This window comes from Sminthopsis crassicaudata, chromosome 4, assembly GCF_048593235.1.
Source record: "Sminthopsis crassicaudata isolate SCR6 chromosome 4, ASM4859323v1, whole genome shotgun sequence".
Lineage (NCBI taxonomy): Eukaryota > Metazoa > Chordata > Mammalia > Dasyuromorphia > Dasyuridae > Sminthopsis > Sminthopsis crassicaudata.
In genome coordinates, this window is record NC_133620.1 from 124,504,531 (window position 1) to 124,530,967 (window position 26,437).

Below are 26,437 nucleotides of genomic sequence, written 5' to 3' on the forward strand. Positions count from 1 at the left end.
AGGTTGCAAAGAATCAGATATGACTGAAAAAATGAACAATAACAAAGTCCCAGCCCTTAGCTTTGCCTCTCACAAAGTAGTCACCTAATAAATAATTAATAAAATTGAATCATATAAAGCAAAGCTTGGGTCCTAGATCATAGTTTTAGAATTCCTAAATTAAACTAATAAATTGAATGACAGAAATTATGGCTTTTTCTGCTTGATTCCTAACTAAAATGATCCTCAGCATAGAACATAATTTCTTCTCCCATTTTCATTATGTGTAAAATGTAAGTATTCAACTTTGCATTGAAATAAATTACATCAAAGAAAATCAGGTTGAGTTTATATGCCAGCAAGTAGCAGTCTGATCTGCCAGAAAGGAAACTGGAGAAATGATTCCTTTAAGAAACAGTTATTTTTAATAATACAGGGTACTATTTTTCAGGACCAAACAATTCAAAATATGGAAAGGAAGTCTGTTACCCTAAGTTTCATTCATGTCACAGGTTCACTCCTTTTGCAAATGGGCCAGATGACACCCCTGAAGAAATTTTGGCAAGAATTGGCAGTGGGAAATATGCACTTTCAGGAGGAAACTGGGATTCTGTATCTGATGCTGCAAAAGTAAGTAAAAACTTTATGTATCTACCTGAATAGGTTAGAAGTGTTCATGCTTCATTAACAAGTTCCTTTATGATAATAAAAATAACAGTGTTTATATAGTGTTTGCTATCTGCAAGATATTGTGCTAAGCGCTTTACAATTATCTTATTTACTGAAAGGTGGGTGCTATTACTTTCCCCATTTGAAGAAACTGAGGCAGGCAGAGATTAAGTGACTTGCCTAGGATCACACAAGTAGTAAATGTTCAAGGCAACATACATAGACACATGCATACATATATATGCATGCTATACATGTGGGGATTAAAATTATCCCACTTAAAATAAAAGAGACTAAGGCAGAGCACTGACCCAATGGCATTTTACTAAAAGGTCTATGATCCTCTTTAATGAAGTGGACCTCAGATCTTCCTCATTATCTGAGATGCCTCCTCCTTCTAGGGCCCTATTTTTATAGGGCTAGTTGTCTAGCCATTCCAGAACAGCTAGAACAAATACACCACAATCCCATTGATTAACATGTGATACATAAGCTAAAATAAGCAAAATAATGTCAGCAGGATCACAAGTTGGATGAAGTAAGGAACATCTCCATGTGAGATAGACAGGCTTCTCATTAGCATGAGCAGAAGGAAATGGAACAAGCTATCCCAATCAGTGACCAAAGTGATCATAAAATGGTCATCTGTTGCTAGTGATTGGTCTAGAGATACAAAAATATTTTGAGGGACTTTCTGTAGAATTGTGAACTCTACCCTGCTGGGCTTGGTCACAATGACAAGGAAAAGCAAGAGTGGAGGGCCTTTAATTAACTTCCTATAGTTAAGCAAGTGAACCTAGAATCTGCAGTTTTGGGGCCTTATCTATAGAACTTTTATATGATTCTATCAAATTGATTAATACTAAAAATTATTAATACTGATTGGAATAGAGTTGGGGTCCAAATGAATTATTTCTCTCATGCACATGAATGGATAAATGCCTAATTACTCAGGGCATTAGGATATGATATTTTTAAATGGCAATAAATCCTTTCCAGACTGTTATCTAATCTCTTGTGGACCCATCTCATTTTTTCTATCCTTCAGAGTTGAGGCCAGTGTTAATTGACATCAGTCAGTTCATATACAATCAAAGAGTATCTCATATAGTACATCACAGTTAAGTAGAAGAGCACATAGAATATTGGATGTGAAGTCAAGAACAGCTGAGTTTAAATACTGCCTCAGATACTTGCTAGCCATGGGACCATGGGCATATTCTCTGGACTTGAGTTTTCTTACCATAAAATGAAGATAATAATAGTACCTATCTCACAGGAACGTCAGTAGAATCAAATGAGATTAGAAATAAATAGATAGATAAAAGCTATTTGTAAACTTTATAATGTTATACAAATGTTAGTTATGATGATGAAGATGATTATCATGATCATTATTATGATTATAAAATAAGATGTAAGATATCTCTGCCATTATCGGGGACTTATCACATAAGAAGTAGAACTTGGGTCAGGTTTTAAAGTATGAATAAGTTTCAGCTAGATGATGATAATTTCTGTTATTTTACTATTTGAATAGAGAGCATTGTTAATATTTTTGTTGTTATTCAATCATTTTCTGTGTTATTCATGATTTTCTTGGCAAAAATCCTAGAAAAGTTAGTTTGCCATTTTCTTCACCAGCTCATTTTATAGATGAGGAAACTGAGGCAAACAAGGTTAGGTGACTTGAACAGGGTCACACAGCTTTTAGAGGCCTGATTTGAATTCAGGTCTTCTTGACTCCAGGCCCAACTGCCCTAACATTTTGTAAGATGCACAAAACTTTCAAGGGTTATTGCATTTGATCCTCACAATAACCCCTTGAGGTAAGTGAAACTAGAAGCTAAATGACTTGCCCAAGATTGCTAAGACTCAGCCACAGATTTTTAGACAATAAGCTTCTGATGCCTTTTCCAATTCTGAGACTCTATACTTGATGGTAAAAGCACTAGACTTAGAAGTCAGGAAATTTCTAACTCACTTGTGAAATCTTGAACAAGACATCTACATTCCATGTTAAGAAAATGGAAATAAAAATCTTGCTTTTAGATATCTATCTTCTTCAAGATATTTTCAAAAATTTAGACTCTAAGAAATGAAAAGGAATTTTGAATTCTTTGGACAAAAGACAACATGGAAATAAAAAGTATTGTTATTCATTATATACTAGTTCACAGTACAAAGTATATTCATTTATAAATTATTTAAGGATATTATTTTTAAAGCTTTTTATTTTCAAAATATATGCATAATTATCAACATTCACCTTGCAAATCCTTATGTTCCAAATTTTTCTCCCTCCCCCAACTCTCACTCTTAGATGGTAAGTAATTGAATATATGTTAAACATGCACAATTCTTCTATACATATTTCCATACTTATGCTGCACAAGAAAAAGTAGATCAAAAAGGGAAAAAAATGAGAAAGAAAACAAAAAACCAGCAAACAAGAAAAAAAGTGAAAATACTATGTTGTGATTCACACTCAGCCCCCACAGTCCTCTCTGACTGCAGAGGATCACAAGATCATTAGAACTAGATTGAATCACCTCACTGGTAAAAAGATCATCAGAATTGATCATATATTTAAGGATATTATTAAAGTGACTTCATATTTTACTTAACTTTTAAAGTTTATCATTTACTATTCCCATTTGGTGGGAATTCTTGCATCTATTTAATTAGTTATTTAAGACAGGTCTCCGTGTTTAAATAAATATTGAGGATTTAATGTTTGTTATTTAACAACTAAAAGAAAAAGCATGGTAGTTGAATTTAGACATATCAGATATGCCATATATCACAGTTATACTTTTCATGTGCATACTTGAGTGCGTATTTATTAGCAATTATTATAATCATTTATGAATCATGGTGCTTTAAAAGCATGAACATATTTGGCTTACTTGAATTGCTATATATTTCATTAACTGTGAAGGGACTAGTTTCTACTTCAGGCATGGATCTGTGGATCAAACAGGTTTGTATTTCTATAATATTGGGAAATTTACAAGAATTATTTTATGTATCAACTTTATGATCTTAATTGCTTTACAAAATATCTGTATCTGCATAGCGGTTGTAAAATGAAGTTTTTATCATATGTACATTTTTGAATACTAAAGAGTTCATTATCAATCTATAATGAGATAACCTATGAGAAAGAAAGACAATTAGTACAGCTTCTTTTCTTTTCTCATAGTGTTCCTTTTTTTTCCATCACAGGATGTTGTATCCAAGATGCTTCATGTGGACCCCCATCAGCGCCTAACTGCAGTCCAAGTTCTGAGACATCCATGGATTGTAAACAGGGACTATTTATCTCAAAACCAGCTCAGCAGACAGGATGTACACCTCGTGAAGGTAGAATTTTAAAATCAAAGAATATTAGAGCTGATCAAAGACCTTAGGAATGTCTTCCAGTCCAATACCCTCCCCAACATTTTACAAAAATGGAAGAGCCCCAAGGAAGTAAAACCATTTATCCAGAGTCATGGCTATTTTGCAACAAAGCTGAAATAATAGGGCAAGTTATCGAACTTCAAGTCTAGAGCTTTGTTGACTAAACTTCTCTCAAGGTAAAGAATATTCAAAGAGTATTTATCTACTGTATGTGAGGCAAAAACTATCTGATGTAGTAGCTGGTCTTAGAGAATCAGGAAAACCTGGGACTTGATTTTAAAATGTTATCTATTTAGCCATGGATGAATTAATTAATCTCTTTTTGTCATCAGGCAACTCTTTAAAGAAAAGATGCTGATCTGCCTAGGGATAGGAAGCTTCCACATCAGTTTCCAGTCCCAGGTTCCTTCCCCCTATCCCCCCCCAAAAAAATACAATGGAGGAAATTGTGCTAAGTGTTGAAGAACTGGAAAGAGAGGAAGGGAGGGAAAGTGAGGAAAGGGGAGAATAGAAGAAGGGAGGGGAGGGAAGGGAAAGAAAGGGAACATACGAAGGCACAAGAAATAGAAAGCCAAATTCTAGGATAATATAGTCTGCTTTGGCTAGAACATAGATTGTGTGAAAGGGAGTAGGAGAGAGAAGTCTGCAAAGTAAGATTGGAGGAGGGGCAGAAACAGGAGTAGTCTTGGGAAGCAAAGAAAAATCCTGTCTTGGTAACTCCTGCTCTTCAAATAATTAAGAGAAAATAAAAATTAAAAATAAATGTAAACAGAGAATAGATAGAAAGAATAAAAACACAGAGGGGGCATTGTATCCGAATCAATTCTTACATTTGGTAACGAAGTATAAGGGTGCCAGTCAGAGTCTTAAATCTTACAGTTCTAGATCATTATTCATATACTCAACATCCCTATCAAAATGGTCACATGATGTATGCCATCTAGAGGAGGGGGTGGAGGGAAGGAAGGGAAAATTCAGAACAGAAGGAAGTGAAAGGGATAATGTTGTAAAAAAATTTCCTACTGTCAAAAAAAATGTTATAACTATAAAATTAATTTTAAAAAATAAAATTTTAAAAAAAAATGGTCATATGAATGTAGTGGAAATTACTGAGAAGTAAACTTTCCTCTTTAATAGGATTATTCCACTTCCCCTTCTTTCCTTTTTAAACAAGATATTACAAACATTAATATAAAGGCTAAAAAAAAAAAAACCTAAGGCACTTCAAAGACATGCATATGTATGTGTGTGTGTGTGTGTGTATTTAAACCATAAAAACAATTGGGATTCATACTGACAAAGCTGCCATGCCTTTTCTCAGCAATAATGTCATCTTCTCAGGGAGAATGAAAAAGGAGGACCCAGGCATTGCCTTCTGGCCTATTAATTTTGCTTACTAATGATGAAACTAATAGGAACCAAAAAAAAAAAAAAAAAAAGAATTATTGAGAGAGCCTACAGTCAGGGAATACCTGTTCCCTGAGAGCCCCATTAAAAATGTGCTTTTCAGCTAATATCTAGTGAGCAAGTGAATATCAGAGTTTTCTTTTGCTAGGAACATCTCTGCTGCTTTGAAGCAAAGATAGTATAATGAGGAACAGAGTAGGAAAATAAACACATTTTTAAATCTCCTGAAAATTTCTCACCTAGTAGATTTTCCCAGATGATTTCATTTATGGTCTTGGTTTTGCATTTTCCTACTATTCATTCCCATCTGTCTCCATGGTTTTTCCTTCTGGATTTACTACAAAGCCTACCTTCTTCAAGAGGGCTTTCCTGATCCTGCCAGTTCCCATATAATATTTCTTTGTATATACTCTATATGCATCTTTATGTACTTATTTGGGCAGTTTAGTGGTGTGGTGAATGGAGTACAGGGATTGAAATCAGAAAGATTAATCTTCCTGAAATCAGATATGGCCTGACACTTACTAGTTGTATGACCCTGAGCAAACCACTTTACCCTATTCCTCAGATCCTCATCTATAAAATGAGTTGAAGAAGGAAATGGCAAACTATTCTAGTATCTCTGCCAATTAAACCCCAAATGGGGTCACAAAGAGGTGAACATAACTGAAAAAACAACTGAACAATAAATCTGTTTATTTGCAAGTTGCCTTCCTCATGAGGAACACTATTTTGCCTTTATTTGGATTCCCAGCTCAGTGCTTGGTATATAATAAGACATTATAATCCAATAATTATTTCCTTTAAATAGGGAAAACTTATAAAATATTTTAAAAGTTTTCCTTGTATCATTCTTTGGGTTATCCTCCCTTATAAATATATTGAAAGAGTTTACATATTCTGAGGTTAGTACACCTTGTAAAGCAAGGCCACATTTAGAAAACTTTATTTTAAAAGGGTCTGATAATAATCTAAAAGATCATGGGACTTTTAGCTAGAGTGGACAATTAAAAATCATTTATTCCAAACTTGTCACTTTATGGAGAAAACTGAAATCCAGAGAGATCATAAAGTTTGCCATTGATCTTGTAGGTAATGAGTAACAGAATCAGTATTTAAATCTGGTTCTTCTGACTTGATATCCAATGCCCTTTCTATTGTAAGATTGAGGGGACTAAAGGGAAAATAAACTTTAATTCCTTTTTGTTAGTATCCACATTCTGACCTCATTTTCAATAAACCCAAGACTTTATTGGCAAGGAAAGGTAGCATCTTCTCATAGACATGCAAAAAGTTTATGTTCACCTAGTCTAAATTATCCCATTTGTACTAATAACTCACATTTACTTCGTACTTCAAAATTTGGTACAAAAATTCTAACAACCCTGTGAGGGAGATAGAGACATGATACCTGGTTTAAAGTATTTGAAGGGGTTTATTGTCTTTAGCCCAAAAAGGCACAACCAATAAAAATGAGTAGAGAGATATTGGCTTGGTATAAGAAAAAACTAACCCCTAGTAATGCATGATATTATTTAAAATTCTTTATATTATATTTATTTATTTTTAAATATTATTTCATTTGATCTTCACAACAATGCTGTGAGGTAGGTATTATTTATCTCCATTTTAAAGATAAGAAAACTGAGGCAATCAGAGGTTATGTGATTTGCCCAGGTAGCCAAAGCTAAGAAGTGTCTGAGACCAAGTAATGAATAATAGGATAAATAATAATCAGAACTCCAAGTGTAGATTAGGGTGCCTTACCAAGTAGATTTCTCATCCCTAAATAGTTGTTGTCTTTCCTTCTTGAAGAGAACCAAAATAATGTAGCTAGTTAGGGTTACAGTGTATCCAAGGCTCAGACCTTGGAATACAAGCTAGGAGTGCTCTGCCATAGGTCGGTCACAAATAGTCCATTTGGGCTTTTGGAGGAGCTTCTGTAGCTTTGAACCTCCTCACCTTTCTTCTGGGATAATTCACTTCTGCTTTGCTCAAAGAGCACAGCACCTTCTCTGATGAGGGCACACCATGCTCAGCAGTCCTGTACCAGTGTCTCTCACGTCATATAATTGATTCTGTGAAACCTCCATTACAGAATTAGAATTAATATTTGGAATGATTTAGTTACTTGCTAATCACATAACTAATAAACAGCAGGTCCAGAATCTAAAATTTTTCTGAATATGTCTAGTGCAAAACCCAATTACCTAAGAATAACTCAGGAAGAAAAATGGTAGTTTTCCTTACACACTGATTTTTTTCACAATTGTGTTGTTATAGCCTCAGGAATGTTGGGGGGAGGGGAGTTAAGTATTTTCCTAGAAGATTCAGACTGTCAGTCATCATCCAGCACCCTCTAGCCATCAGTGGAACAGCCAGTTCTAAAGCTATATCAAGGATTCAGGACAACTCTTTGTCAATTTTCTAAAATAGCATAGAGAAATTCAAAACAGCAATCTACAAAGTTGGCAAAATATAGTGGTTTCTAATGAATATCTTTCTCTGGGCTAAGAGTTCAGCTAAATTCAGTTCAGCAAACCGATTTTGATAGTTCAAACGCATCAGCTAAGTTAAAACTGGCCCACCTTCAGCAGTTCAAATAACCAGTCACCCAATCAATATGAATATTTGTTGGTCATGTTTCATGGGTCTATTATCACCCTGCCCACCACTTTGAGAAGGAAGGACAATAACTAACTAGGCTGATTGCCTAGTTAACAACTAAGCAAAGGAGAGGTGGAATCACAGATAATTGATATTTTCCCCTAGATGTTTCATCTTTTTTTTTTTCTTTATATATTGTCTTACAGGGCGCAATGGCTGCCACTTACTTGGCTTTAAACCGAACCCCTCAGGCACCAAGGTTGGAGCCTGTATTATCCTCCAACCTGGCTCAACGAAGGGGCATGAAGAGACTTACTTCAACAAGGTTGTAGCAGATGAACAAGAACACCTAGTCAAAAACCCTACAGCTCCTCCCTGGAGAGGTCCATCTTTGTTACTCAGCTCCTGGACTCTTGGGTACCGCACATGAGCATCGCAGGAATGACCAGAAGTCCAAAAACAAGGCAGCACTCTCCCTTGGCTCTTTAAATGTCCTTTTCCAGCCCTGAACAGGACTCTGATTTAATGACTTCTCAAAGCTGTGCTGTGCCAACATTACCAACTGCTCTTCCTTATTCCCAAGTAAAACCAAATGAATTAATTTCCTCAGAATCATTCTAAAGCTCTTTGGGATTCTATGAGAACTTGTAAATGCCTATATTAGTTTTATTATTTTCATCAAAATAATTTTTAAAGTGTTGAAAGAGACACTTTTTGATTGAAAGGCCAATAATCTGACCCACAATTTGCTGCCTTATCAGCTAATATGCATAGAATAATAATTTTTTAAAAAACAACATTGTCCAATATATCAGTAATCCACCAATGTTCATTTCCAAAAGGGCAAAAGCTATGGAAGTATTCCCCTAAGACTTCTAGTTGGCAGGATAGTGCCATATGACTTTTTGTTATCTAGGGGTAGACGTTTGTTTGCATTCAGAGAAACCCAAGGTATTACTTTTCCATCTGCTCTCCTCCCATTTTGATTGAGGTGATTTATAATGTCCCTCTTTATCTTTCCAAATTGAAAGGAGAGAAAAAAGCCTACCCAAGACACAAATGAGGCCACCAAGATGGTAATACTTTGGCCTTCGTATACAACTTTAACTAAAATAAAGAAAATAAATACCTTGGAAAGAGGCATGGGCAAAACCTATGTTTCCTCTCAATTTTCTTACTTCCATAACCCCTTAGTTCCTGGTAGACAAAAAAAGACAATTAAAGATTTAGGGAGAGCTTTGATTTTTAATTCCTCATAAGATAATTTTCTGCTCCCTATGCTTTATAAAAGCAGTCTACTTGCTGTTTGCTTTCATTTTCGGCTCTAAGAAAAAACTGTGACTATTGAGAATATTGAGCTCTGATATCCCTGCCCCAGATTCTGTTGGCTGAGTTAATGCCTCTCAAGTCCAACTGGAATCAGGAAGTATACCATTATGGCCTTCCACTCCTTTGCCCTAAAGAAGCAGGGGGGGGAGGTAAAGGGAGACAGAGCAAGAGGATGCATTAACAGTAGTGATGCACTTTTTAGGAACTGTGTTTTTGTGTTGAATGTTATGTTTCTGTTGGGTAGGTCTATTTTTAAATCACTGTTTGACATTTTAATAATTTAAATGCTATTTAAATGTTTGACTTGATGTGCTGTGCACATGGGGAGGAGGGTGGCAGCTAAGGGTGGGGGGAAGGGTGAGGGTAGGAGCTTCGATGTGCTGACCTTTGCCAAATCAAACAATGCTGTGAAATGAAAATCACCTGGCAAAAAACCCAGCACCAATCGGCAGTTGTTGGGAAAGTAGACCTAAGTGTTATTTCATCTCCCTAAGGATCCCTGTGGACCCCACTTAATCCAGTGTGTTCTTAGTCCAGTAACTCTGCTCAGCAGAGTTGCAAAAGAAAGTAGTTTAACTGTTATTCCATCTTGTCTTTTTTTTTCTGTATAATTCACTGAGGACAAACAACATATTTGGTAGTAACTATGAAAAAATCCAAGTTAGATAGTGCATGCAACATTTCTTCTGAGCTTGATGGTGGACCTCCGTGTAATTTCATGTAAATGACACCATTTATTTCATTTCACCTCCTTCCTTTTCCCCTTCCCACTTTCATTTCATCTAACTCCATCATCAAGACATGTGCCAAGTTCAGAAAAATGATGGCTCATGCCAGTTACTTTCTGAGCTTGAAAAATAAACCTACTTAATAAATAATCTTGTTAGATTTCATTGTTTATAAATCACAAACAAAAGCATTCAAGTCATTTTGTATGTTCCCATATCTTCTATTCTTCTCACAAATTATTTGTCATTATTTCTTCAAAGGTCGATTAGACAGAGAAATTTGGGTATTGGTTGATGATTTTTTTCCCCCTGCTTCAAAAAAAAAAAAAAAGGAAGATAGCAGATCTCAGCCTCCAGTGTCTCTCTCTTTGTTGGTCCTAAAGTTGATGTCTGTTTCTTTTGTTATTGAAGATTTTCAAGATTCCTTGGCTGTTAAATCAAGTGATTTTTGTCACTTCACTTAGGGATTTTTAAAAAGTTGAAGCAGGAAGAAATTAATGATATAGCACCATTCAGAGATGGTGAAAGCATGCTCCATATGTATGTGCTGTAAACTATACCGGCTAAAAACTTTTTTTCTTTTTAATTCATGCAAATTCATGTATCTTTATACACTGAAATGATCTCAGAGGCATTGATATAGTCTGCTATTTCTATAGCACGTAAGCATAGTCTGCTTAATACTACTTTGTTAATCAGTATATTCTAAATTGGTTAATTTGTATCAACAGAAGGAAATACCCTGTTGAAACAATTGCAAAGTAGCTGTTAGATTCTGTTATAACCAAATCCAATTGGATGGCTAGAAAGCACATACGGTTTTTGAAACTTTTATTCAAAGTAAATAAATTCTTAAGCTCACTCAACAGAACGTCAAAGATTTTCTCAGCAATGGACACCCTACTTACTTAGGTAAGACATATTTATTACTTTTGCACACTGAATGGTTTAAATGCAGAAAAGGGTTAATAGTTAAATCCATTTACAAGCACAAAAGCAGTACTGGCCTTCTTGTACCAGAGTAGTATTTTCTTTTACCTTTAGCATACTTTTAAAAAAATTAAAACAACTATTTCATTTAATTCCAGCAAAAAACTAGCCCATGCAGACAGTATCAGCTCCAAATCAAGAAAGAGGCCAAAAACAAAAACAAAGCAAAACAAAAAGACAGGAAATTTTCTTATCCATAAGTAGATGCTTAACATGTTTTTTTAAACCTTTTTGCATGTGTTATTTTTACATAAATGATAGTACTTAAAGTTAAGCCAGTATTGTTAATTAAATGGTATTTTCCTTAAAATTGCACAATGGGATTTTACCTTCTATTTTATTGATTGTTAAAACACATCATAAGGACTGCATTAGCACTCCACTCTATTTCTGAGATGGTTCTATGTAGTCCTCCCTGCCTCTCACCTTTCAGTGTAATAAAAATTCTCAGAAGGAATATGATGAGAATATTTACCATTTCAGAAGGCCAGGAATCAGATGGCAATCAGTGCTTTCAGGCTCACTTCTAACTGTAGGTCAAACAATGAAATCTCTGGACATATGTATTGTGTGTTAATTAGTATTTAACAGCTTTTCTACCTAGATACCATGACCCAGCACTTTGTTTACAGGTTCAGTATCTATGTTTACAAATCATTTTTATGTTCACGCTTTCTATTTTATTTGAAATGAGCAGTCACTGTACAGATATTTATTACGCTTTCCAGAGTTTTCTGAATAGATTTTTTTTGAATAAACATGGGTTTTTGAAGTGTAATATTTTTATAGCATAACAACCTTTGGACTTTCTATATTGCTCCCAACAATGGTCTGTGGATAAGCTTCTTGCTACCTTTCCCCTCGCACTGTTTTCAGTGCTGCTGCTGGCATCAGCTGCTGTGATGTAGCATCCTCAAGAGGTAGATGGTACTGTATTGTGAAACTGTTTGAACTAAGAACTGTGTGTGCGTGTGAGTGTGTATGTGTGTGTGTTTGCAGATGTGAGAAGCCCAGTTGCATGATGAGGGACACTGATAGAATATAATGAACTGTCGGACTGTACAGTGGGGCAAGAGCTTACAGGGGCAGGCTGCTGGGGAGAATCCTCATTGTATCCTTCTTCTGTACTCTGCCATTTTGGCTCGGCATGCACATCCCTTCTTTATAAAGAAATAAAACAAAATTCTATGCTGTTTGTTTTGGGCTATCTGCATTCTTTTTACACTTGGCAAACACGTAACTAATCTGTGTCCTCCAGCATGCTTAAAACACACCGTTTTAATTTTGCCCTCATTAGCAACATTATCAGGAAGAGTTTCTGGGAGCAAGAGATCTTACTTCTTAAGGCAACTAAAGGAAGCCTTCTCAGAAAAAGTTTTTAAATAATTGAAGAAAATGGTAAGTTTTATTTAGAAGTTAATAAAAATAAAAATGTATTTTTTTTTCCCATCCAAGTTCACAAGTCCCTTGAGATCTGTCCCCAGATTCTTCAGGACCCAGGTTAAGTAATCTAGCCCTAGACCTTTGTTGTAGTCATGGAAGGGCGTTATTATTGAAAGAATTTTTAGGGGGCCCATTAAACATAAAAGAAACCGTATCTAATGTATATACCCAAGGGATACTCTGCAAATATTAATTTATATTAGTATTTACTTTTAAGCAAAATTGGGTTTTGATTAATGGATAAATTTTTTTTTGATGTTCACAAAGAATTAGTACAACTATGATCCTAACTGCTTAAAAATGAAATCAAGCTCTCCATATTCAAGCTGAGTATGCTTATGTACATATATATATATATACACATATATATGTATATATACACGTGTATATATACACATGTATATATACATATATATAGTATATACAAATATATATGTAACAGTGTATATATGTGTACCATATATGTATTTCAATGGGCATATTGTTCAGTTGTTTTTAGTTATATCCAACTCCTCATGACCCCCTTTGAGATTTTCTAAGCAAAATTAAAGATCTTGAAGGGATTGGCATTTCCTTCTCCAGATCATTTCACAGATGAGGAATTTAGGCAAACAGGGTTGGGTGACTTGAACAGGCTCACACAGGTGGGAAGTGTCTGAGGCCAAATTTAAACTCAGAAAGATGAGTCTTCCTGACTACAGTCCTAGTGTCCTGGTCCACTGTACCACTTAGTTACCCTTAGTACACATACACACACATATATATTTAGAATTATGAATCATCACTAAATTTGAGTCCTCCCTCCCTTCAGATTATAAAAGAAATCTCTCTCCTTTTCCCATTACTTACTTGTCACTGATAGCCATTTACACAATGACATAACACAATAAGGGTTTATGGAGATCTGCACCTTGAGGTTCAAATAAAAGACCAACCATACCTTGAATCCAAAGTTGAATCTTAAGCATGCAAGGAAAGTAGAGTGTCCTCAAACGGGTAAATTTAAAAAGGGATTTCACTTTTAAAAATGTTCATAGAAAGAAATGCTATTTCTTTATAGAGTTTATTCTAGCATTTTCAGACCTATCAACAAATATTTCCATATCAAATCTCTAGAAAATGGCTTTCCAAAATAAAACTGGGAAAATTCATTCTATATAATATCTTCCACATAATTGAAAATCATGATTTCACAGTTTAGTCTTTCATCCCAGATCATTTCATCCCAGATATTATGGATTTTTTTTCAAAAATCTTTTACATTTCCCCCCCAAGTTGTTTTTAATTTCTCTGTACCCCACTCTAGTTGTAAAGGTTAGTGAGAACAAAATATCATTCTCTATTAATATGTCCAAATCCAAGGAAAAGGGTGGCACAATATTTAAAATTTTGTCAACCAGTAATCCAAGTCCAGAAAACAATTTCCAGAAGATTGGTCCTAGATCAGGCAAGCCCTGAGGATCTTATGATCAATATCACTCCCAGGCTATTGAAAGCCTGATTATATTGCCTTAATAGATTTCATAGGATTTCATGTTAAAAGGATACTCAAAGGTTTGTTTATTTTAAAGACAAAAAAACTGAAGCCCAGAGAAGAGAGACTATTTGTTCAATGTCATAAAACATTTAAATAGTAGAACTGGGATTTGAACCCAGCCTTCTCTCAACTCCTAATTCAGTGTTCTTTCCATTATATCCAAGTGGTTAAGGCTCAATACTACAAAAGAAGTACTCCAGAAACCCCCCCCCCCAAAGATGGCCACAGAGTAAGTTCAATTCTGTGATAGTCTGCTACTTGACATGTTACCATATTCATTCTCATCATCCTTAGTTCTAAGGTAATACGCCAGTATGTTTGGCAATACCTTTTTGTACTTAGATCTGAACCTCCCCTCTATTACAAAAACTAAAGAGACCATTCTTTCCATAAGCAGTTACATACATGTGTGACTATGTTTACATATATTTATGAAAACCAAAACTCTGAATTTAGGCTTAAGGAAATATCAGTGTTAATGGATATACAATTTGTTAACAAAGTGGCAAATACCACAAGCATAAAAACTTATGAAGAATATTTTGATTTTGATCACCTCTAGCCATCAACTTTGCTTTTTATTTCTCATTTCTGAAACATACTTCTACCATTCAATTCCACTGAATAACATTGAAAGTCACAATTTTATCTTGTTTATTCATAAGAAAAAGATTAAATTCAGTGTTTTCATTAAATGATCTCTGCACTCTGTCCTTTCACTGTCTCTCCAGCCCTAACAGAAAAACAAGTCTCCTCACAGATGACAATTAAAATTCAAAACTTTTTGCAAACAGCAGTTAATATTTTCCATTTCCTCACAGATTTCCTCAAGGAACAAAACTAAAACTCTTCCTCTTCCCTTTGATTCTTTGAGAAATGGAGGTTAAACAGCCACTCTTCAAGATTCTAAAGTTTCTTAAAGTGACAGTAACAGTTTCTCTAGTGTCTATTGGAATTGCTATTATATTCAGAATCCTTGGGAGAAAAAACAACATAAATTCTTCTGGAAACAAATCAGTAATAGGGAAGCTTTGTGATGCAATGTTTCATAAAGATACTACCAAAAGGGTCCCTACAATATTATTTTGTCCATTTCCTAGTCTTGACAATCTTCATGAATCTCTAAACTTTCCATGTAAGAATTCCTGCAAGGCTCCAAAGCCCTTCAATTTTTATATTGCATGCACATTTCCCTGCCTGCTGATCCTATTCTCTGGGGTCTTCCTTCTCATTCCAAAGAGAAATGTGTAATTCAGGTTTACTATCACCTTCCTAAAAAGTTTTAGTATCAAGGACCACAGATGATATATGGGATGTAAGAAACTTAGTCTTTCAGAAGGCATTCTACTGTATTTCAAGCTATTGTACCCTACTTCACATGTCACCATGTCAGTCTACACTCAGAGTTATCTTTTAATAAGGTATAATTAGAAAAGCACCAAGAGAGGCCCTCTCCTTGCCTAAAATATCTTCCCCCCATTGGTCTCATTATATTCTCTATGAAACACATACTTACACAACTTCTCTAACATTTAATTTATTTTTTAATTATACTTTTTTATATACAAAGATAATTTTATATACAAAGATAATAATACAATGAATAATTTTTCAACATTGACCCTTGCAAAAGCTTCTACTTCAACTTTTCCCCTCCTTCCCTCCACTCCCTCCCCTAGATGGCAGGTAGTCCCATTCTTGTTAAATATATTAAAGTATATGTCTAACATTTAATTTAACAGCATGTATTGAGTGCGCCCACTCTATTTTCAAGGCATTATGTGAGATTCAAACAAAAATAAGATACGATCTCTACTATCTGAACTTTATACTGTAAAAGAAAAAAATAGCATACATATACAAGTAACTATAAGGTAAAATGAGAAAATATAATGAATTACTATTGAAAATTCAAGAGAGGGGAACCACTTCTGACTAGGGAAACTAAAGGTCATTTCAAACAAAAATATTACTGAGGGAAATAACATTGTCATTATCAAGCATTAACATCTTAGTTTAAATTAGTTTCCTTCTAGATCAGGGTCTTCAAGTAATAGTCCACTTGCAAAAAGCATGTAAGTGTCATGGGATAAATTGAAAAGTACTGGAGAGGAGAAAACTTAGGAAAGACATGATTTATCATGATAGATAATGAATTTTTTATGACTGGAGTTTCTCAAGTAAAGGCTGGCATATTGTCAGGCATATGGTGGAGGAAATTCCAATTTGAAGAACTCCAGGGATGAAAAATGAATTATCTATCAAATAATTTTTCTTTTGGGCAGTTCTTTTAGATTATTTTTCTTGGTCAAGTTAAAATCTACCTCTCTATAGCTTCTACCAGTTTTTTTTTCTATTTCTGCCATCCGGGAAACAAGAAAAGCAAGTTTAAATCCATTTTATGAACTGTACCTTCAAATACTTAATAAAAGCCATTGGGACTCTCCTAAGTTTTCTCTTCTTCAGGATAAATATCACCATCCTTTCCAATGATCATAAGATGACATTATTTTGATTTGTCATTGTATCCATCCCAATCATCCATGTTTAGATACAGTCTAACTTATCAATGTTCTTTGTAAAATGTTGTGCTTGTAATGAAATACAGCACTCCTATAGTCTGACCAAAACTACACATTATATTTTGGTCAATGTGACCTAAAATTCAATTTCTTTTATTGCAATATTGTGTTATATAAATTAATTCCTATTGAGCTTGTGTTGTGTAGATAGTCTCTAGGTTCATTCCCCCAATCCCAAATTCAACAGAATATTGGATCTCCAGAGCCAGCCTGCTAAATATCCCTATAAGGTTCTAGAGAAACTAGTGAAGGAATATATGTCTTGTCCAATGCTGTTGCCCATGATCCCCTAATCTTGTGTGTTCCCTCAATAAATCAAAATCAATTAGTGTCCTATAATTAGTGCTCCACTATATAACCAGTTAGACTCTCAATATTATTTAAGCAGTTACTACTTCCTCAATATCATTAACAAGCAATTGACATCAATTAGCTTTTTCAGCACACTGCTTAATGAGAAGATTTAGGAAGAACAGAATACAAATACAACCTGTTTTTCCAATTAGGGCATTTCATTTCAGTCTCTGGGAAGAGTGGAGTTAACCTGAAAGGAGCTGCTACACACATTTCTCCAAACAACTTTACTTTTGAACGCAGTATAGGTAAAAGATGGTGGGTTCACTAATGGGTTCAGGTAAGATCTGTTATCAGGGATACCCTGGCTTCTTCCCCTAAGACTTCAAGGCTGAGGCTTTAGAATCACATCACTGGAAGCTGGCTGGTTCCTCTGACTTTGAAGCTCACAAGGTTGAAATTTGGTCTGCTTCATCTCTAATGTGCTCTTGGATGGATTCCTGCTCATTGTGTTTATTTAGATAGGGTTGGGAAAATGTGGATTCTTCCTTTATGAGACAGGCAGTATAGACACAAGTCTCTTTGATCAAAATTTGGGTTATCTAAGTCACTGCCCTCAAGATCCTCATTATAATATTCATTCTCATTAATGGTTAGCCAATTAGAGTTGACTTCCATTCTCAAGAACACCTATCTTCCAATTTTCAGATGAAGAAATTGAAACTATTTCTAATCATATGAAAAGGTGCTCCAAACCATTATTGATCAGAGAAATGCAAATTAAGACAACTCTGAGGTACCACTACACACCTCTCAGATTGGCTAAGATGACAGGAAAAGATGATGATGAATGTTGGAGGGGATGTGGGAAAACTGGGACACTAATACATTTTTGGTGGAGTTGTGAATGGATCCAACCATTCTGGAGAGCAGTTTGGAACTTTGCTCAAAAAGTTATCAAACTGTGCATACCTTTTGATCCAGCAATGTTACTACTGGGCTTATATCCCAAAGAGATCTTAAAGGAGGGCAAGGGACCTGTATGTGCAAGAATGTTTTTAGCAGCCCTTTTCATAGTGGCCAGAAACTGGAAACTAAGTGGATGCCCATCAATTGGAGAATGACTGAATAAACTGTGGAATATGAATGTTATGGAAGAACCAGCAGGATGATTTCAGAAAAGCCTGGAGGGACTTACATGAACTGATGCTGAGTGAAATAAGCAGAACCAGGTACACGGCAACAATACTATACGATGATCAACTCTGATGGACATGGCCCTCTTCAACAATGAGATGATTAAAACCAGTTCCAATTGTTCAGTAAAGAAGAGAAACTACCTACATCCAGAGAGAGAACTATGGGAAATGAGGTGAAACACAACAAAGCATTTCCACTCTTTCTGTTATTTTTTGCTTCCATTTTTGTTGTTCTCAGGTTTTTTTTCTTTCTTTCTAGATCCGATTTTCCTTATGCATCAAGATAACTCTCTCTCTCTCTCTCTCTCTCTCTCTCTCTCTCTCTCTCTCTCTCTCTCTCTCTCTCTCTCTCTCTCTCTCTCTCTCTCTCTCTCTCTCTCTCTCTCTCTCTCTCTCTTTCTCTGGAAAAAAGAAGAATACCTGTCTTCTAAGGACAAATGAATTTCAAGCCCTCCACCAAGAGAGTCTTTGGCTTTCCAGAGTGCCACTCACCTTTTATTGAAAATTCTGGCACTAGAAATTAGATATGGATCCACACTTAACACCATATACCAAGATAAGATCAAAATGGGTCCATGATTTAGGCATAAAGAATGAGATCATAAATAGATTAGAGGAACAGAGGATAGTTTACCTCTCAGACCTGTGGAGAAGGAAGGAATTTATGACCAGAGGAGAATTAGAGACCATTATTGATCACAAAATAGAAGATTTTGATTACATCAAACTAAAAAGTTTCTGTACAAACAATACTAATGCAAACAAGATTAGAAGGGAAGTAACAAATTGGGAAAATATTTTTACAGTTAAAGGTTCTGATAAAGGTCTCATTTCCAAAATATATAGAGAACTGATCCTAATTTATAAGAAATCAAACCATTCTCCAATTGTTAAATGGTCAAAGGATATGAACAGACAATTTGCAGATGATGAAATTGAAACTATTTCCACTTATATGAAAGAGTGTTCCAAATCACTACTGATCAGAGAAATGCAAATTAAGACAACTCTGAGATACCAGTACATGCCTGTCAGATTGGCTAAGATGACAGGAACAAATAATGATGAATGTTGGCGGGGATGTGGGAAAACTGGGACACAAATACATGGTGGAGTTGTGAAAGAATCCAGCCATTCTGGAGAGCAATCAGGAATTATGCCCAAAAAGTTATCAAACTATGCATACCCTTTGATCTAGCAGTGCTACTACTGGGCTTATATCCCAAAGAAATACTAAAGAAGGGAAAGGGACCTGTGTGTGCCAAAATGTTTGTGGCAGCCCTTTTTGTAGTGGCTAGGAACTGGAAAATGAAAGGATGTTCATCAATTGGAGAATGGTTGGGTAAATTATGGTATATGAAGGCTATGGAATATTATTGCTCTGTAAGAAATGACTAGCAGGATGAATTCAGAAAGGCTTGGAGAGACTTACATCAACTGATGCTGAGTGAAATGAGCAGAAACCAGAAGATCGCTGTACACTTCAACAACAATACTGTATGAGGATGTATTCTGATGGAAGTGGAAATCTTCAACATAAAGAAGATACAACTCACTTCCAGCTGATCAATGATGGACAGAAACAACTACACCCAGAGAAGGAACACTGGGAAGCGAATGTAAAATATTAGCACCACTGTCTATCTACCCAGGTTACTCATACCTTCGGAATCCAATATTTAATGTGCAACAAGAAAATTGGATTTACACACATATATTGTATCCAGGTTATACTGTAACATATGTAAAATGTATGAGATTGCCTGTCATCTAGGGGAGGGAGTAGAGGGAAGGAGGGGAAAATCTGGAAAAATGAATACAAGGGACAATGTTATAAAAAAATTACTCATGCATATATACTATCAAAAAATTATAATTATAAAATTAATTAAAAAAAGAAAAAAAGAAAATTCTGGCACTACTAATAAAGTACTAATTACCCAGAAAGTATGTCTCTTGAATGTTTTAAATGCCATACCAAAAAGATAAACTTCCTTATTTATAATTTTGCTCAAAACCAGCTCAGCTTCTATTTCTGTTTTCATGAATCAGCAAAATGTCAAAACAATTCAGAAATATTAAACAACTACACTATACAAACACTTATAAGGCACCTCTGCACATATGAAGACATAAAAAAAAAAAATTCCTGTCCTGCAGGAGTTTACCTCTCTACAAGTCAAAAATTTCAAAGTGAAAGAGAGCAAGCAAAAGCTTGAGAGCACCAGTTTCCGTTTTTTCCCCTTTGTATCTTCAGTGGCTAACATAATATCTAGCATATAGTGGGCACTTAAATATTTATCAAGAAATAGTTGATTCATTTGATTGAATATGAAGAATGAGATTATCTAGTGTATAACAGAAAGATTTTTTTTGACAAATGAAATTAGACCAGTTCTAGTGAGGTTTTGGCATCTGAAAACAGTTTGAATAGATTTTGAAGGTCCCTACCAACTTTAAAATTCTGTGATTCTATGATTTTCATGTCCACTAATCTCACTGATCAGTCTTGGCAAATCAATCAGATGGAATGCATATATAAGTGATTTTTTTAAAAGCTCATCCCTAGACATGAAATAATCCTATAATAGATTATGTCAAGACACATGCCAAAATAGAACCATTCTCTATTTGGAAAAAAAGGCATGTCACTATAAAAAAAATTATCTTATTATCTATCAAATGTCTAACATCCTAATTAAATTAAGCTTCTATTATGCTCAGAGCCCTTGGTTAGGCCTTAAGGAATGAAATAGGAATAGTCAAAGCCTGACATATTAGTTACCTTGCTTACTACTGGTTGCTATGATTCATTCTGACATTTTCTATCTACATTCTATCTCAAAAATCTCACACATGGATAAATTTCTACACTAAATGGAAGTGAAATTTAATCACAATGAGTGCAGAAATGGTAGGAGTGTATTCACTGCTCCAAGAATGGTTATTTTATGTCTATGATTACAGAAAAATAATTCCTTTTGTAATGCTAAATTATGGGAGTATTGCATTGCTTCCCAAAGCCACATTGCTCATTATTCTATTTTTATAGTATAAACATCCTATTAAAATAAAATATGAGCAAAAAACAGACTTAGCTAGTTGTAGGAATCTTAATCAAGACTTGTGAAATAACCATAAATTATATTTCATTGATTTTTTTCATTTTGATTTGAACTTGTTTTGTAAAGGAATAAATGGAAGATTCTGAGTAGCATAATGAAACAATAGATCTAAACTAGACCAAAATTTAATCAGTGGCCAAAAAACCCCACATCTCCCACCAAAGTCAACATCCCCAGCTATGTTGTAAACTTTGTCTAACAATAATAACATATCTTTAAACTGTATTTTGCACAATGACACAGCTACTTATAGAATTAGAATTAGAGGTTAGTGGAGGCTGAAAAACCCTTTTAAAGAATTGAAAAAACATTTCATCAGAGATTTAAATTGCAAAATTATTTCATTTCACATACACATTTATATGGCTACTCAAGATGATTAATGGTCATATAAGGAGTGAACAATTCCAAATAAATTGGAGTCTTCTCAAGTCTAACTTATTTATTTTCTTTTTTTATTATAAGCTTAGCAAGCATCAAATAAAATGGGTTTTTCCATATACATGTAAATTAGATCCTACTACTACTACTGTATCCGTGGTCCAGAAGTCTTCCTATGAATCAAATATCTCATTGTTGCTGTTATCCTTTATTGTCAAGGTTATAGATCACCTTGTAGCCCATGGTATAAGTATTGAGACTGACCCACAATAAAGCGGTTCCCCCTCTAAGGGTTAGCTCCATTCCTTGCTTGCAAGTTGTTTCTCTCACTTTGAATTTAAAGTTCTGTTTTATTCCTAACTAGAGGTTAGAGATTGATTTGGCCCAGTTGACAATTCTAATCCTAACTCCCATACTTGCTAGCTGTGAAGCAGCTGATGGCAGAGTAGAAAGAGTACAAGACTGGAGTCAAAAAGGCCTGAGTTCAAAACTTGACTTTGGACATTTACCAGTCATGTAAAGTCAAATCACTTAACTTCTTTCTACCTGTTTCAATTTCCCCAATGTGAATAAAATAGCACCTATCTCCCAGGATTGTTCTAAAATTAAAAAGGAAATAATATGTGTAAAATGCTTGTCACAATGCTATCCCATAGTAAGTACTCAACAAATGCTTCTTGCGTTTTCCTTCCTTCTTTGTGTTGTTGTTGTGCAGTCATGTCCAATTCTTCAAGACCTCCTTTGGGATTTTCTTGGCAAAGATACTATAGTAGTTTGTCATTTCTTTCTCCAACTCATTTTACAGATGAGGAAATAGGGAAACAGAATTAAGTGATTTGCCCACAGTGGCACACCTAAGTGTCTGAGGCCAGATTTGAACTCTATGACTCTCCCACTTAACTGCTCATCCATCCCACATATGATTGTGCTTAAATTTTCTGAGCCTAAATTTCATCTACAAAATGGGGAAAACAATGATTATACAAAATAATATCCTAGTATGTATTGAATCCCTAACATCCTAATTAAATTGAGCTTCTATTTGTGCTTCAGAGTCCTTGGCTAGACCTTAAGGAATGCAGTTTAAAAAGCCAAAGACTTGACACATATCAGTTGCCTTGTTTACTACAAAATTACATCACAAAATTATTGTGGAAAAATATTATTGAAATATGAATTATGTTTGTATCAGCCCTTTTTGAAAAGGCCATGAACTGGAAACTGAGTGAATGTCCATCAGTTGGGGAATCAGTGAATAAGTTAGGGTATATGAATATTATGGAATATTATTGTTCTGTAAGAAATGACCAAGAGGATGATTTCAGAAAGGCCTGGAGAGACTTACATGAACTGATGCTGAGTGAAATGAGCAGAACCAGGAGATCATTGTACACAGCAGTAATAAGATTATGTGATGATAATTCTGATGGAGTTGGCTCTTTTCAACAATGAAGTGATTCAGGCCAATTCCAATAGACTTATGATAAAGAGAGTCATCTGATGGAGAAAGAGGACTGTGGGTTCTAAATGTGGATCACAACATATATTTTTGTTGTTGCTTGCTTTTTGTTTTCTTTCTCATTTTTTTCTTTTTGATCTTATTTTTCTTGTGCAGCATGATAATGGTAAAATATGTATAAAAGATTTACACATGTTTAATATATATTGGATTACTTGCTGTATAGGCAAAGGGGTGGAGGGAGAGGGAGGGAGAAAAATCTGGAACACAACAAAATGTTGAAAATTATCTTTGCATATATTTTGAAAATACAAATCTATTGTTTTTTAAAAGAAATATGAATTATACCACAAGCTTGCTTCCTTTCAGCAATCCTAGAGAACTTTGAATAAGTGTACTGAAATAATTCTGAGACATAGTATCTGCCACTAGAGGGCTCATCAAGAACTGTAGATCTGAGCAGCTCTCCATATGTCCTGCAGAAAGAGTAAGAATCCAGAGCTTCTTTACCTGACATCCATGAATTCAGGAGTCCATAAACTTGGATGAGAACAAAATTATATCTTTATACTAATCTTTTGTTCCTCATGTATTTTATTTAATAATTTAAAAACATTCCTAGTCTGATGTTTTCATTAGACTTCACCAGATTACCTCTCTCTCTCCCTCTCTCTCCCTCCTTCCCTCTCTCTCTCCATCTTTCCCTCCTTCCTTCTCTCTCTCTTTCTCTCGTTCATAGACACACACACACACATCCCCAGTTTTATAAGCCATCCAATTATTAGTGAATCTAGGATTTAATTAAAGAGAAAGACTGGAGCAGCAATCAACCATCAATAAAAGCTGGTTGTAAACTCAAAAATCAGCATCCAACAGGAGCTGCCATTGACAGCAATAGATAACAACTGGACATGAAAGCCTTATTATTCAGGCGCCAGATGCCATTTCATCATCCCTGTGTAAACTGAGGGAAAGTGGCATGTAAATAATTCCTGAATGAAAAATTTAACCAGTTACATGTCTTGATAAACGTTGACCACCTAATCACATAACCCCATAATAAACCCCTATAACACACATATACACATAATTCTACCATAGGCTCTCATCTATCCATTGACTTGTCCACTTCTTTTTCATATTTTCTTATTATTTAACAACAAACTACTTAGACTCTATTCCATTGCATATGTAGTCAGAAGATGGCTAAGATCCAGCTCTGATACTTATTAGCTGTAACTATGAGCAATTCACTTAATCTTCAGAGCCTCACCTTTATCAAACAAGGGATAATTAAAATGGAGATAATTATACTTGAACTACTTACCTCACAGTGGCTGAGCTATATAAACCTTAAATTTCATGAGAGTTGTATTATGATCATTGTTGCTATATCTTTTTTATCTTATTTGATAGAATTGAGAGGGTAATCACCAGATAAGTCAGTATCCAACTGTTGGTCTTTTATGTTTAATGTTCTAAGGAATATTACATAGGTAAATAAAATTCTGCTTGAATAAAAGTTTCAGAATGTAAGTTTATTTTCTAAACATTGCTGAAAATATCTTCAGGACAATCTAATAGAAAACAGAATAATGTTGGAGTTGGGAGGGATTTGTACCTTTTCTCACTTCCTTATGATTTTGATTTTTTTTTCTGATAAGTGTTTATTTTGAAAGCTTTCTTTCCATATAACTTGGAGATTGTGAGTACTGTCTGTGACATCTATTAAAAATAAAAAATTTATTGGAAGCATTTTAAATTTTAATTAAGCAACATAAAGTCTATATGATTATGAACTTCAGTTAATGACAATGGTCTGCTTCCCATACAGTGAATTGTTGAGTTCTCAAGGATACTTTGAAGTATAAGTATGATTGTCATCTGTTAGTTTATGAACAATAGCAAGCTTCTTTTTATTATAGCTTTTTATTGACAAAACATGTGCATGGGTAATTTCTCAACATTGACCTTTGCAAAAATTTCTGTTCCAACTTTTCCCCTTCTTCCCTTAACCCCCCTCCCCCAAGATGGCAGGTAGTCCCATACATGTTAAATGTATTAAAGTATATGTTAAATATAGTATATGTATACATATGTATACAATTACCTAATAGCAAGCTTCTTATATGTAATCTTAACTACCAGACCATCTAGACTTTATGCTGGATATTTGGCAGGAATTAAATTTTTGTAACTATAGGTGATGTGTTGAACAGGTTTTGTCATTTATTTATAGAATCTGCTTTGATCAATAAATATGGTCTCCTCTTTTAAAAATGCTCATAATTTTTGGAGGTAATGATGGATTGTCATATATTTCCATCAATAAATTTACATAATTCATCTACTTCTCTGACACTTCTTTAGCAAGATAGTTTACATCACGTGGATGTCACTTTTTGAAGACCATGTGACTCCACTCTTGGATTTTAACAGTTTCATAGGTTTCATTTTCAATTTACTTCAATTTACTTTCAATTTATTTCTGGCTTACATTCAACAATTTTAATAGCATGTATCCATTGTCAGCCTTTACTTCTGTCCCAAGAAAATATGTACCAAAATATAAAGATTCTATAATCTTAACCTGATTACCATGTACTTTTGAGAAGACTTAAGTGTGTTAGGATATTGAATTCTGCATTTCCATATTATATGGGATTTTGTTAAAATAACTTCTGAATCTGTTATGTTCCATTTATCTTAAGTTTCTAAAGTAAATGTTAATACTGGTATTGTGTAATTATTGTTTGCTTTAAATATGCATTTCATATTCCTAAAATCGTTGCTATATTTCCCTTATTAAGCTGAAGGAAAGGTAGGAAAGCTTTAGTTTTTTTTTTTTCTTTTTTTAATGAGAATAATGGCTTAAATTTTTTCCAAATACATGCAAAGATAGTTTTCAACATTCATCTTTGCAAAGCCTTGTGTTCCACATTTTTCTCCCTCTCTTTCCCTCTAATAGATAACAAGCAATCCACTATAGAGTAAACATGCAATTCTTCTAAATTTCCATATTTATCATATTGCACAAGAAAAATCAGATCAAAAGAGGGGAAAAGCATGAGGAAAAAAACAAGCAAACACCACCACAAATAAAAATGTGAAAATATTATGCTTTTGATAAATGTGGAAATATGTATATAAGAACTGCATGCCTTTTTGTAGTGGCAAGAAACTGGAAACTGAGTGGATGCCCATCAGTTGGAGAATAGCTGAATAAGTTGTACTATATGAATGTTATGGAATTTTATTGTTCTATAAGAAACAATTAGCAGGATGATTTCAGAGAGACCTGGA

The 26,437-nt window shown here is 34.5% G+C and overlaps 1 protein-coding gene across 3 annotated transcripts in view; it reads left to right on the forward strand.

The window, feature by feature from the left end:
- The window catches only part of RPS6KA2 (ribosomal protein S6 kinase A2), a 503,566-nt gene extending 493,293 nt beyond the window's left edge, over positions 1-10,273 (forward strand). For all 3 annotated transcript variants that reach the window (XM_074309346.1, XM_074309347.1, XM_074309344.1), the window contains 3 exons: positions 492-609; positions 3,877-4,014; positions 8,274-10,273. In XM_074309346.1, coding sequence (XP_074165447.1) covers positions 492-609; positions 3,877-4,014; positions 8,274-8,399 — 382 coding nt within the window. In that variant the 3' untranslated portion in view covers positions 8,400-10,273. The remainder of the gene's footprint in view (positions 1-491; positions 610-3,876; positions 4,015-8,273) is intronic.
- The last annotated feature ends 16,164 nt before the right edge of the window (positions 10,274-26,437 follow it).